This window comes from Strix aluco, chromosome 2 (genome assembly GCF_031877795.1).
Source record: "Strix aluco isolate bStrAlu1 chromosome 2, bStrAlu1.hap1, whole genome shotgun sequence".
In the NCBI taxonomy this organism is placed as follows: Eukaryota; Metazoa; Chordata; class Aves; order Strigiformes; family Strigidae; genus Strix; species Strix aluco.
Genome location: NC_133932.1, coordinates 8,348,749 through 8,362,864, shown reverse-complemented (window position 1 = coordinate 8,362,864; position 14,116 = coordinate 8,348,749). Strand labels below are relative to the sequence as shown.

At 45.8% G+C, this 14,116-nt stretch overlaps 1 protein-coding gene and 1 pseudogene across 5 annotated transcripts; both read right to left on the bottom strand.

Moving 5' to 3' along the window:
• Window positions 1–1,221: 1,221 nt before the first annotated feature.
• On the bottom strand, window positions 1,222–10,485 carry C1S (complement C1s). 5 transcript variants are annotated; one of them, XM_074810395.1, is made up of 12 exons: window positions 10,355–10,485; window positions 9,831–9,895; window positions 9,201–9,405; window positions 7,761–7,938; window positions 7,372–7,497; window positions 6,508–6,707; window positions 6,135–6,288; window positions 5,784–5,899; window positions 5,473–5,551; window positions 5,085–5,222; window positions 4,503–4,574; window positions 1,222–2,465 (listed from the first exon to the last, which is right to left on the bottom strand). In XM_074810395.1, exons 2-12 carry the CDS (start codon window positions 9,833–9,835, stop codon window positions 1,672–1,674), a joined length of 2,067 nt encoding a protein of 688 aa, XP_074666496.1. In that variant the 5' UTR covers window positions 9,836–9,895; window positions 10,355–10,485; the 3' UTR covers window positions 1,222–1,671. The 5 variants fall into 5 exon arrangements, with proteins under 5 accessions (XP_074666496.1, XP_074666489.1, XP_074666509.1 ...); XM_074810388.1 differs by having other exon boundaries at window positions 4,503–4,577; window positions 10,355–10,484; XM_074810408.1 differs by lacking the exon at window positions 7,372–7,497 and having other exon boundaries at window positions 4,503–4,577; window positions 10,355–10,484.
• On the bottom strand, window positions 7,964–8,709 carry LOC141917312 (large ribosomal subunit protein eL39 pseudogene; annotated as a pseudogene).
• Window positions 10,486–14,116: the final 3,631 nt, after the last annotated feature.

Here is a 14,116-nt window from a genome sequence, read left to right as displayed (position 1 = left end):
GCTGTGACTCCTCCCCACAGGATACATCCTCTGGAGATGCTCCGCCATGGGTCACCTCCACGTTTTGCTCCTCCCAGCACTGAACTACAACAGTGGGGTCTGCTTCTTCCCACAGAGTCCTGGGGGTCCCGCACAGGCAAATCTCTGCTCCTCTGCTGACCTCCATGGTGGTAGGGAGGTCCCTGCCGTCTCACCACGGGATACAGGGGGGTCTCTGCTCTGGCACACCTCCCCCTCTTCCTCCTCCTTCCTTCCACTGACCTCAGTGTTCGCACAGATGTCCTCTTCACAACTTCTTCCCACAAGTCCCAACCCCCTCCCAGGTTCCCCTTCTTAAATACGCTATCACAGAGGCGCAGCCACCATCGCTAATTGGCCCGGCCTTGGCCAGAGGTGGGTCTGACTTGGAGCCAGGGGAGCTTCGAGAAGCTTCTCACAGGGGGACATGGCTGTATCCCCCTCCCCTGCTACCAAAAACCCCACCACACAAACCCAGCACACTGGGCAAGTATGAAGATGTCCAAGGACTGAGATTCCCCAATCTTCTATGGCACTTGTTTCAGTGCTGACCCACACCCTGGAAAAAAGCCCAAATGGAAATTCCCTTATTGCAATTCATGTCTATTGTCTCTTGTCCCGTCACTGTTCACTTCTCTGAAGAGTCTTGCTCTGTGTTGTCTCTAGCTCCCCTTTAGGTATCTGAATACAGCAATTAGACCCCCCCTCTTAGTTTCCTCCTTTTAAAGCTGAACAAACCCAGCTTCCACCATCTTTCATCATATGCCACCTGCATCAGTTCCCTGAAGGATATCTGTGAGTCATATAGGACCTTCTGGAGCAGAAGACACCCTAATGCATGTCAAGTAATCTCCCACAACACTACTTCTCTAAATCAAGAAAGCTTTATTTTTTATCTAACACAACGTTTGAAAAATAAAGCCCTGAGGATAGGTGAATTAAGGGATTTTGAAGATGTCTCTTCTGCTCAGCTTGACTCAGAAGTCTTAAGTTCTCACTGCTAGCAATGGTTGGTCAATGAGATGCGACCATCTCAGAAGAACTTCATAAAGACTCTTAGGTAGGGAAGAGAGGTAGCACAAATTAAAGCTTGCTAAAAGCTGGCAGTGTAGTGGGTCAAAATGTCACTAGACATTTGATTTAGGGACTTTCAAGGAGAATTTGGTCTAAACTGGGAAGAAAAAAGGCAACACACACACAATAGCACATTGCACAAAAGGCAATTTGGACATTCTTTAATGCTGTTAGATACTCTGAACAATACAGGAAATACATAAATCAGAAATAGGGCTCTGAACCTACCCTGGGAACCAACAATTATTCCCTCTTGTCTTCATTGAAACCTGTCAGGTGGGGCATGGCTAGGTCTTCTCCGGGTGGGAAAAAATGGGATAGAAAAAAATGAGAGGAAGCAGAAGGAGCCTGTTTATCCAGAGTAGCATCTTACACTGATGCTACGACAAGTGGAAAAAAGAGAATTTCCCTTCCCAGATGCGATGACAGTGGGAGAAACAGATACATATTCCTGACTCTCCACTCAGCACAGACACAAAGAGTAGGCCCATTAAATACACAGAGCGAACAGGATCACAGCCAGCCTGAACGTGTAACCATCACATTTAGAAAGGGTGACTGTGCTGAATGGAGAAAGAGCTAATCCTGCCAAGCTTCTGCATCCTCATGCTTGCTCATGGTCTCTGTAATCCAGTCCAAATAACGCACTACCTTGGTGTAAAGACCAAAGGTACCACATCTTGGTCCCCAGGAGATCAGCCCAGCCACATAGTATCGTCCGTCATCCAGAGGATCTTGGATAGCGTAGGCTCCACCACTATCCCCTTTACAGCTGTCCTTGTCACCTCCAGCACAGATCATATTGTCAGTGAAGCGGTAAGCACTGGAATCAGCAGAGCCCTCTGGTTTCACAGATCGGCACTTATCCATGTCCACCACAGGAATCTGGGCCTTCCAAAGATAAATAGGCAGTCTTCCTTTCTCTCTCTGGCCCCAGCCAGCAATGTAGCCCAGAGTCCCTTCTTGCAGCTCATATTCAGCTGATTTACCAGGAAGACAGAGGGGTGAGATGTTTGGGCCCATCTTCACAGCATCCCTCAGCTTCACTAGCGCGATATCGTTATCAAAATCGGTCCTGGTTTCTATGGGCTGCTTCTTCCAGCCAGGATGGATGAATGAAGCCTCTGGGATCAGCTGCTGGGCCTCCCGGTACAGAGATTCTCTACCAACATTGATTACCCCAGCATACATGTTGGGTTTGTCAAAGCCCTCCAGCACATGAGCTGCAGTCATTACCCATCTTTCAGAGATGAGTACGCCACCTCCTCTTGGGTAATCGAAATACACCTGCCAGGGAAAGTTGCCCTTCTCTGCACGAGTGCCTCCAAAAATCTTTGCTTTCTCTCGGATGGGATTACTAGGCACCCCACAGACTGGAAAGAAAATAAAAAAAGAGAAACCAGATGGGAGAATTAGCAGTTACAAATAGGTGGGGGTCTTTGGTACTGCTAAAAAGCCCACAGTCCCCTCCTTCCTGTGTCCTCTAAATGATTTTTGATTCTGAGTAACCAATGTTTATATTCTATGTGATAGAGTTAGCAACTAGTGTTTACAAAGAAATTCAAGAAAATTCAAGCAAAACTACTATCAACATTCAATTTAGGCTGAAAATACTCATTCTCAAATTCTTGTTCTGGAAAGCAGTTGTCACCCTGCCACTGATTTAACTGCATTCTAGTCAGCATTTTACCCTTGCTGAATTACATCCTGTAGGTGAAAGGATTGTCTTTGAAAAAATATTTGCTTAAGTTCTTAGAAATATGACACTGCTCTTTAAAATTATTTTTTGTGTGTGTGAACTCCAGATAGTCTCAGGTCAAGTGTTCAGGTTTGCCACTGATGTTTTACCATTTTATCCTCTCCATTCTTTTAGTATGTAAAATCTTAAGCAGTAGGTTAATGGAGATCTTATCTGTGGGTTTTGTGGGTGCAGAGATGCTCCGTGCTCTTTGAGTAAAATGTTCTATAAGGTTTTGCGGAATGTGATCGCTAAGGGCATAAATAAGGCTGGACAATCTGACACAGCTAGGAAATTGATTTCTTATCACATTGTCTTGCTTATATTGAACCCTTAGTCATATAGTCAGATTAAGCAACTATATCCAGTAGGTAGTTTCCAATTTAAATGAAGCAGAGTTTGTTAAAGGTCTGTAGTTCAACCTGTTCATCCCTAACTGCACTTCCCCCTGCCCTCCTAACTGCAAAGCCAGGTTGCTCAGGGGCTTTGACAGATGACTTCTGATCATCTCCAAGGGTCATGATTAGCCAGCCTCTCTGGAAACGAGTTCCAGTGCTCTGGGGGAACACTTTTCCTTAAATACTGTCAGAATTTCCTTTGTTGCAACTTGTGCCCATTGCCCTTCAATGTCTTTTATTGCTGTGTCCCACTGAGAAGAGTCTGGCTTCATGTTCTTTGTAAACTCCTCTCGGGTAGTAAATTCCCTGAGCTTTATCTTACAATTTGCCTTTTCCACTGTACGCTTGTATAGTCCAAGTCACTGACTGAGCTGGACCTTAAGAGGGCTGAATCATCTTCAACTGGATCTTGTACTTTGCCAATGAGGATTTGGGGATTTGGAGTTAGTGAACAGGCAGCATGTACAACTAGCCCTAGGCATGCTGCCTCCTCTAAGAGGGTAAGTTGAACAGTGTGCAGAATATATAGGATTTAAAATTCTCTCTATCAGCTGGAAGTTAAGACCCAGCCATAACTATCAGCAGTCAGGAGCAGGAGTAGTACCCACGCACTTCCCTCCTCAGTGTCTCCCAAGTACACAGAGAGGATTAGAAGGTCCTTGACACGGATTTTGCTTGAGCTTTCAGACACAGTAAGTGTAGCTGAATACTGAAGGACACATAAGAACCTTAAGGGTTTAGGCTATGACTCCAGTGAGAGTAGTGCAAGACCTATCCCTATAGTGCTGCATTTGCAGTGCCCAGTGGATAGCTGGGCACTACCCCCAGGAGAGGTTTGAAGAGAAGCTACAGCTCTCGGTGTAGCTTGGGAGGGACCAAAGACAGAACGGTCCAGCATCGCTGGACATCTCTTCTGACCTGTCAGTCTTTTTGCTACCTGCAATGCAGACAGAGACTTAAAGCACTGAACAACTTGAGAATGTACACAATTGAAGGTGGGAAAACTGGTGCAGAAACACACACTGATACTTGAAGAGGTCCTATCATACCAGTTATCTTATTATGTTGCCCGCTTTTGTTTCCAGTTTCTTTCTGCTGCATCATTTGACCTTTCTTTGGGGCCCACAGCTTTCAGAAATACCCTGTCCGATGTGATTCAAACAACACAGAAAGTATCAACTGTACTTTCAGGCTTAACAGTTTAAAGACAGAGAGATGAAAGAAGCAGTGCTCTTCATATGCCGTGTGTACACATACACAGTTTTTGGTAGTACCTGGGACACATTTTGGGAGCTTTGTTCCCATCTCTTTGTTGACCCATTCTCCACTGGCTGAGCACTGATACACTGCTTGGAAAACACAAGAAAGAGGGAGTGCCATAAGGATACAATCAAGATTAAGAGAAAGTAGCATTACTGTATAAAATGATGTGTTAACCTTCTCATTTCCAAGGCAAGCACAGCTTGGTAAACATTGCTGAGATCTCCCCAGAACTACCCAACCCCACCAGGGTGCTTCTGCCCTATTTTGGAGGGACCCCATCTATTATATTTCTTGAGTCCATTACTTCTCCACCAGAACTGTGTGCTAGATGTGACAAAAATATCCATGGTTCACACACCAGGCAAATGGAGAGAGGACTTGCTAATGCATTTAAGGTCAACAGCCCAAGTACAGACATCATTAGAGTGTATTCAACACAAAAAGCATCACAAAACTACTGCCTGCAAGCCCACACCAATAAGATCTTTTTCCCAGTCTTGACCTGATATAATCCCAGCCCCATGACGATGCCGGTACAATTTCTTAGGCCTCCGATCAAAGAAATATGTTTGTATAGCAGAGGCAATGCTTACCATCCCCTTTGGTTTTTAGGGTATAGTAAGGTGCATCACACTGATATCGGAAAGCAGCTTTGTACAAAGGCTCATGAAGTTCGGAGACGTATACAGCTTGGGCATTGTCAATAGGAATGGGATCACCACAGTTCACGGCTGTAGAGAAGAAACAAAACTGATCAAATATAATCAAAGGGGCATCCTCACCCAACAATATGATTATTCTGTATGATGGGGAACCACTCAGCTCCTCCGGTCCCTGTACAGTCAGCGCTCACTTCCTCTGTCCCTTCAGCATGCTCACATCCAGTCCTTCAGCAGCCTCCTAACCTGGAGATACAGCGGATCTAGAGCCTAAAGGCTCCACTCCAGTCTGCTTCCCACAATACAGAGACAGTTCACTTACGAACACAGCTGAAATGGGAGTTGCTCCATTCACCATTGTCCTGACAGCTGGAGTGAAAACTCGGGATGCTGTCTCGTCCCTAGGGAAAAGAACACATAATCCATGCAAGTCACTGGCCATGAAATATATCTGACACAGGCACTCTAGTAGGGTCCTCAAAAGGCTGCAGTGGCTAGAAGAAGTTTCCAATTACTACAGCTGTGGTGAAAACTTTTGAGTCCCCACAGGTGCTCAGGACACCTGATGGGAAATGGCATCAGGAAGCTGCTGAGAAGGCCAGAGAGGATATATATTTTTTTTATTAAACTTACCCTCACAATTTCGTAGCCTTCCACACAGGTCACCTTCACACTGTCCTTGAAGATATACCTGTCCTTCTTTGGGTCAAGAACAGAGTTGGGGATGACACTTGGGGGACAGGTTACAGCTTTGAAGAGACAGGTGGAAATCAGTGATGAACTGGTTCAAGATTTACCCTCCTTCCACCTTCCAAGTTCTTTCTCCCCAGTGAGTTATTTTCCCCAGTAAACAGGCATTCTCTGTTTACTCAATACTAGTAGCTGTGAACATGTTGACATGCTGCTGTACCATGAACCTGACCTGGGACAAACTCTCTCCCTACCTCAGCAGCAGCAGGAATGCTTTCCCATGTGTTTACTCACGATCCCCGTAGTAGCGGATTTTCCAGCCTTTGTGCTGTACTGCATGGTCTGTCAGGAAGACTATGTCAAGAATGTTGTTCCTAGTTTTGATTTCAGGAGGACCTGTGAATTTGCTGCCACAATAGGGACCAAAACGCTGCTTTCCAGATACAATCTGGGAAAGTAACAAACAAGAAGAAATGAGAAATACCAAATGTATTCAGAGAGATATTCAAATATATATTCAATATATACATATTCAAATGTATTCCCAAGAACTTCAAAAGGCAACATAGCTGGAAATAAAGTTAAGCAGTCATAGAGTCTTCTGAACGTGACGACACTGAGAGGAGATCTAGAGCATCCTAACTCCCTTCCTAAGCCCCACACTTACTGTTAAGCTGTCGTGGCAACTCCCTTTTGAGTCGGCTGGTTCAATATCAAAGTCCCCACTGCGTATGGTCAACACCACAAAGTAGCCTGTCCTCAGAGCCACTCGGTACTCACACCGCGAGTTCTCTGGGTACTGCTTAGGATAGTTGGGGCTGGCAATCTCCCCTGATGGCTCAGTGAAGACCTTTCCACTGCAGTTCACTAGGATTAAGGAAGGAACACAGGTAGGACTCAGAAAGGAAATGATCCATGGATGAAGCTGACAGGCTTTCCCTCTTCCACTACATCTCCAGTCTCCCCAGTCACCTGCATTAACCATATCACAACACTGAATCTTTCCAAGAAACTGAAACCAGGGCCACTCTCTATCCAATTAGTCATGGACTTTAACTTCTACTGGCCTTCCTTTTTACCTTTCACCTGTGATTTAAGCCCCCTTCCCTCATGCTCAGGTCCTCATATTACACCCCTTTCTACATGCACTTTGCAATTTTTCGATTCAAGCCAAGCAGCCCCTTGGCCATTTTCGTGTCTTTATTGAACTGCCCTGTTTTGTCAGAGATTAAAAGTTTCACAGATATCAGTATGTTAAGAAGGGTCTCCATCACAGTCTTTAAAGAATGTCATTTAGTAGTTCCTTAACTCTCCTGACACAAAAAAGAAGAATGTTAAGAATATGTTAATAGAAATCCCCCAAAATCACAGTCTACTGCCAGTTCAGATTTGCACTGGGATGTGTTTTTCCCCAAAATATACCTGTCACAACTGGTTGAGAAAGTTGACAGAGAAGGTCTTCCATCCACAATACCTCACTTGGACTAAATTAAACTCTTGCTGTTGACCACAGCTCATGTAGATCTCTTACCTCCACATGTTTTCTTATCCTCATAGAGGAAAAAGTCTGGTGGACAGGTACAGAAGTAACCTCCTATATAATTATTACAGTAATGACTGCAAGGTTCGTCCACAAAATCCGTGCACTCATCCAAGTCTGCAAGTGTGAAAACATGAATCAGCCAAGATTAGGAGAGGGCCCCAAGTGCAGGAGCAAGATGAGAAAGCGAAGCAAACACTGGTGGACAACAAGGAAAAGGTATCTCTAAGACAGTGCTTATACTGGCCGTGTTGAAAGCAGTCCTGTCTGCTGGGATCTCTTTTCGATAAGGTATTCTTATAAGGAAAATCCTTCTCTCAGCTTTCCTCCCCCCTAGCCTGGACACTACGGAGATTCAGAGAAGACTGTTTTAACCTTACCCACTGCAACATAGTAGGCTGCAAAACCAGTGAAACGCTCCTCATTGGAAAAGTCTGATTGGAAGCTCATAGTGAGGGTGTTATAAGGGACATGAAATTCCTCCACAATCAAGGAGCCAGGGGCACGAGGTTTCTTCCGCCCACAAAGCAAGCCTTCAACATGGCCACCAGCCAGGATCTGCAAAAGAATGCAGAGAGGTCTTACCTCATTACTGGAATATGTGTAATTACCAACACTTGAGTCTTTTAGCTTACAGGTGGCTACCCAAAGGCTCCTGAATTGCATCCATTTCTCACAACATTCAGGTAGCTCTCCCAGGGCACAGTTATGTCACACAGCCAGCAGGAAGGCCCAAGGCTGCTGTGCCATCCACTGAGCTGGCCAAGGGTGGAAGACAGCCAGACAAGGTACGGCCAAATGGAGCCCCTAGACAACTGGTTCCATTACATTTGTAAGACACTTGAGGAGTGTTCCCTCCTACTGACTTCCCAGCTGTGAAAGACCTGTCTTAATTTCTCAGATGCAAATTAATCCAGAAAATTCTCTGTTAACATCTTTTCCTCAGGCCCACTTGTACAAAAAATCAACACCACGGTTCAAAATGGCAAAACCAATCACTGATGGTCTGCAAAGCAGTCTAACACGTTCGTCGGTTTGTTGCAAAAGGACACATGTTATTACAGCTCCCAGCAGAGCACATCCATCCTACTGTCCCACCTTGGTCCTTCTCCAAGGTCTCCTTCTGGTGCTGCACCTGATCTTATTGCCCCTTTTCACACATAGCTGTTGCAGGATAGGATGGTCTTGCATCTGTCTGTTTGTGTGGAAATGCTTGATCTTTTGTGCCTTGTGGGACAACATGAAGCAGAGCTAGTGGGTCTCAAAGTTTAAAGAAATCTGTGGTGCATAGATCATAGATCATAGAAAACTATGGTGCAATGGACCACAGCACTGAGTGCCCACTATTCATACACAGATCGCTTGTTTTTAACCTTCATCATTTCCAAGCAATTTCTGATTGCATTAAATCATCCATGCCCACTCATGGATTAATTCTGAATAATTTCAGGGACAGAAAAGCAATGCCCTAAGAAAATGGTCCTTTCATACCTACAGTTCACTGGCTAAGAATATGTCTTGCAATAGGGAGGTGTCGGTGACGGCTAAGAAGAATTTTCCTATGACTGTAGGAGAAACATGGGGAGGGAGGCATAGATGGGATGCTCAGTTGTCAGACAATGCTCATGTGGTTATGAGGCAAACAAATCGATTTAGTGACTGCTAGTGCAGATACACTCAGTCATTTGGGCTTCTTGGAGCTCAGAACAGGAAGGATGTGTGTATCTCCTCTTCCAGCCCCAAGCTTTGTACACAGCTTTGCTGTTCTGTGCTCTAATCTGCATTCTTGTCTTCTTCTCACTTGAGGATGGGGACAGTACCTTCACAAAGTCATACTCGCAGTTCTGCGACGGTTCAAGATCCATATGGGTGAAATAAAGGCGAATGCCATATCCCGAAGGGACCTGGATTTCCCAAGATTGCTGCACATCATTGGGATACACCTGAGGATAGTTGGGTGACAAGATCTCACCATACATGGAGGCTGCATCAGACCAGACAGGGAGACAGAAGAAGATAAGGTACCTGAGAAAAGAGGAAGGAAGATGACATTGCAGTAGTCTTCTCTGTCCGCATACACACACAGTCCCAAGTGACAAAGCTAGTTTGGCTGTACATAGCATGCAGCATAGCTCCTGGCTTTGGAGTTTTAATGACCAACACTGTGGCTGTGTGGGGCTTGTCTTTCTTCTGTAGCCTTTCATACAGAAAAAGTACAACCTCAATCATGCTCTCTGCCGCTCTCCAGCTCTACAGGAGCTGGTAATGCTGCAGGAGTTGAACACAGGGGTCTTAAGTGCTATTCCCTACTTCACTGCCTTGTTCTGGAGGCTACTTGGGCTGTAGATATCCGGATTTGAGAATCAGTGCAGTACTACAGGAAAAACACCTAATTTATAAAATGAAATTATTAATAAACCTGAATTTCCCTTGGAGATTCAATAACTCACCACATCTGGAAAAAGCAGATCTTCCTTTCTGAAAACTTTCAGGAATTGGACTTTGGAGCTATGGCCTGGGACAAAAAACAGTGTGATTGATTAATGTTGCCTGTGCTTCTGCGTGTCTGCTAGGCAGGTCAAAGACCCTAAAACCCCAGCTGCTGGAGAATACATCCATGTTTTGCCTCAAAAGCAAGTGTATATCTTTGTTCCTTCCTGCATACAGCAACCCCAAGCATCAAGAAGGGATACTACGCTCTGTACTGACAAAATGGAGACATGGTCTCTATCTTGGCACTCACTGGTACTCACGTTCTACCCTTATGACCACCAGTGTCTCCAAACACCAGCACAGCAAATTAAGACACAAAGCACCCCCCCTCCCCAGGGTATGAAATCCATTCTTCCCAGCACCTCAAAAATTATGCTCAGACCCTGGGGTTGGGGAGCAGCTTGTCCTGACACTTCTAGCTGTCAGACAGGAATGCTCAGGACTGTTTTCCTTTCTCATTTCTAATGCTTGCAATATTTACCTTCTCTCCCTAGTTCGTGCCTGGTTTTCTTCTCTCTTCCCTTCTCTTCTCTCTTTCTCTTTCTCTTTTTCCTTCCTGTGCACACCCTCCTCCCAACCTACCCAAGGCTGGGGTCTGGGGAACAGAGCCCTAATTTGCAATATAGCAGCACCCTCTGTCTGTGGGATGCAGCTTGCTAGCCCTCCCTCTCGGGTGAGATGCTGGGCTTGCCGGGTCTAGGCAGGACGGGGAATTTCCAGAAAGAAGTTGCACAATCCTGTTGGCTCAGGCTGCGAGGGGGAGCACGCAGATCTGGTCCGTATGAGGCATTTTCGGGAAATCAGATGACTTTTGGGAAAAGGGAGGGGAATCGAGTTTTCGGCTGCCTCCCCTCTCCTCCTCCTCCCCCTCCCTTTTAAAAGTTAGGAACAAAATTAAAAGGGTGTAGAAAAGGGAGAGTTCACATGAGAACTGGCCCAATGCTTTTGCATGGAAAAAAACTGATTATCCTGTCCCGAGACCACTTTGCCAGAGTCCACTCTGTTACTGCAACCTGGTGGCCACAGGGCTGCTGCTGCTCCTCCTCATCTGATGCTTCAGAGACCCTTTTTTAGGGGGAAAAAAAGGAAAAGATAGCGGCCAATGTTGTGCCTCTCTGAGGTTACCAGCAGGAGTTAAGAGCGCATTGTTTTGCTGGGTTTTGTTATGGGAGCACTCCTGTAAGAACTTGACTAAGAACTCATAACTATCTCTTTATTTACCAAGTGAACTCCATGTAAGAGCAACTCTTCATCAGACTTAGCCCTGGAGCAAGTTAGATCTTGAATAAGTTTCAAGACTTATGGCACGTAGGACCCTTAATCCATCCAGCGCCCACAAACCAAGACCAAAATACCACCGTACAAGCTAAAAGACCTGTCACTAATACTCTAGAAACCCCCTCCTCCTCACAAACCAGATTTGCTGGGACTGGACTATAAGTGAATGTAAAACTCATTATAACCTCTACCCTTTACAATCAGCACGGCACACTCCAGCTTGTTTTAGCCAGGAAAAAAATTATTCAAGTTTCAACAGGCCATAGGCAAAGTGTGTTAGCAAAGCCCAGCTGAAAGACTCCTTCATATTGTCAAGTGAGAGAAACACCTACATATGAATCATAACCGACTTCATTACAGTCAGGATAAAGGCTTTACTTGAAGAACATGCCTAGTCTGTTTTCGTTGTCAAACTGAGGATGGATAGAGAAAGAAAATAGAGTGTCATTTCACTTCTGATGTCTCTTGGGACCACAGCTTGATGTTTCTAACTGGAATTTTGAGAACCAGGAAAACAGTGATGAAAGATCCACAACAAATCATGGGAAAATGTTTCCTCCTCTGAACTGGGCAAAGGAAAGACCCTGCCGGTGACTCTTCAAGTCACAATCATATTTTAAAATGGTCACAGCAGAAGTAAAATGAGCGTGGGCTGATATATTATGCATGTCATTTCATTGCAAGGGAATTGTGTATTTTCATATAAACCTGACTCAACTTGTCTGTAGCAATGGTAAATTAATATGTGTGTGAATATTAATAATTCTTTAGAAGACATTCACCTATTAATTAAGAAAAAGATTGCTGAAGTTAAATAAAAAGGTAGCTGCATTTTGTCTGGGCACATATCTGCATAATTCTAACTATTTATGCAGAAGACCAGTGATATTGATGTCTATATTTACATTGAATAGACATAGATCATTTGATTGCATTTGCCTAGGTCTGTATTGTTTTTACAATTCATAAGATGAAACAGCTAGGTAATATATTTTACAATTCACTGAAACTGTGTCAGAAATTTTATTAAAATAATAATTTAAAAGAGGCAAAATCATGCCATTAAGGTTAATAAATGATAAAATTGTTTGCCAATGCAATATAATTCTGCTCAGAGGCACATGCATTCTCTTAAATTCCTAAATTACATGACCACATACTACTTTTCCCAAATTGCATAACACAACCTTTTTTTAAAATGACTCAGAGCTGCGTAGCTGTAACCTTTCTGCCAGATGTTATGAAGAACAGTAGTGTTCTGGTTTTCATAAAATTACCATCTAAAACAGGCTTGACTGGCTTGTCTTCCCCCAGGAAGCTGGGAGAAAAAAAGCTTTTCCTGAGTTCTTAAGAAAAGCCACACTTTCCCATCTGGAAACACTGAGTCAGTGCATAAAACAATGGGAGTAAATACCAAAAGAGAAAACATAACATTAACTAGGTTGAAATCCATCAGCAGGGAATCAAGGCTATGTAAGCAGCTAGTGAAATATCCTTGATCTACCAAGACCTTGGCAGTAATTTGCCTGTTTTGCGTTCTGCCAATAAGAGTATTCGGTGGGTTTCTTGCATGCCACACTTCCCCACCTCTCTCTTGTGACCCAGGCTGGTTGCGCTGCCAGTGGTTAAATTCAGAGCCTTGGGTAAGCCCAGGAAAACCTGTCTGTGCACTGGCTCAGAACTGCTTGGTATCACCCACTGATACCGCTGCAGACTGCACCAGGGGGCTTTTCACCAGAGTCTGTTCACCTCTTTTACTCCCTCCAGCACCGAGTCTGAATTCAAAGCTCCCCCAGCCTCCTAGTAAAACCTGGGACTTGAGACCATTCCACTCCGTGCACTGTACCACATGGAGACGCCTGCTGCCTTCTGAACTCCCTTCCCCTACACCCCTGGGGTGCACCACCTTTCCTACAAAACAGAAGCCTTATAGTCTTGTTTTCACCCCAGGCCTTCTTCCTGCGGTTAAGGGGCTCTGACTCACAGCTGGAGATGCCCCACCGTGGGATAACCGGCATGGGGTCTACCATGACCATCCCAGGGATGCCCATCCTCGCCACACGCATGGCTTCACCAGTGGTGAACCACTGGCTGAAGAGGAACAGTTTAGAGTTCCGCCTGTTAGAGGAAAACATTCCTGAATGCTTTGGCTTATTTTAAACTGCAAGGCTGTAAACTGCAGTGCCAGAGCAGCTGCACTTATTTGCCGCACCTCGATTACTGGGTTCAGTTTTGGGCCCCTCACCTCAAAAAGGCCATTGAATGACTCGAGCGTGTCCAGAGAAGGGCAACGAAGCTGGTGCAGGGTCTGGAGCACAGGTCTGATGGGGAGCGGCTGAGGGAACTGGGGGGGTTTAGTCTGGAGAAGAGGAGGCTGAGGGGAGACCTCATGGCCCTCTACAACTCCCTGAAAGGAGGGTGCAGAGAGGGGGGATGAGTCTCTTGAACCAAGGAACAAGCGATAGGACAAGAGGGAATGGCCTCAAGCTGCGCCAGGGCAGGGTCAGACTGGCTCTTAGGAAGTATTTCTTTGCAGAAGGGGTTGTTGGGCGTTGGAATGGGCTGCCCAGGGCAGGGGGGGAGTCCCCATCCCTGGAGGGGTTGAAGAGTCGGGTTGACCCAGCGCTGAGGGATCTGGTGAAGTTGAGAACGGTCAGTGTGAGGTTCATGGTTGGACTGGAGGAGCTTCAAGGTCTTTTCCAACCGAGATGGTTCTGTGATTCTGTGAAACCAGTGACTTCCAGAAGATGGCTGGCCTGGGACCGCAGGAGGAAGAAGATGCTCCCGCCACCCGGGGCAGAGCTGCCAGGCCAGGAGGGATGAGCATGGCGCTGCGGCCTTCCCCAGGCCCCAGGGACGGACGAGGGCCTCCTGCCCGCTCGCCCCGGTCGGAGACTGACGAAGGCCCAGCCCGCCGCAGCCATTCGCGGCGGCACCGAGAGGCGGCAGCAGAGACCGGCCGGCC

Coding starts and splice junctions, on each gene's coding strand:
- C1S (XM_074810388.1), bottom strand. Junction 4,578..5,084: donor CCTAAAAACCAAAGGGGATG/GTAAGCATTGCC, acceptor GTGTTTTCCAAG/CAGTGTATCAGTGCTCAGCC. Junction 2,466..4,502: donor GCTCCCAAAATGTGTCCCAG/GTACTACCAAAA, acceptor TTTTCTTTCCAG/TCTGTGGGGTGCCTAGTAAT.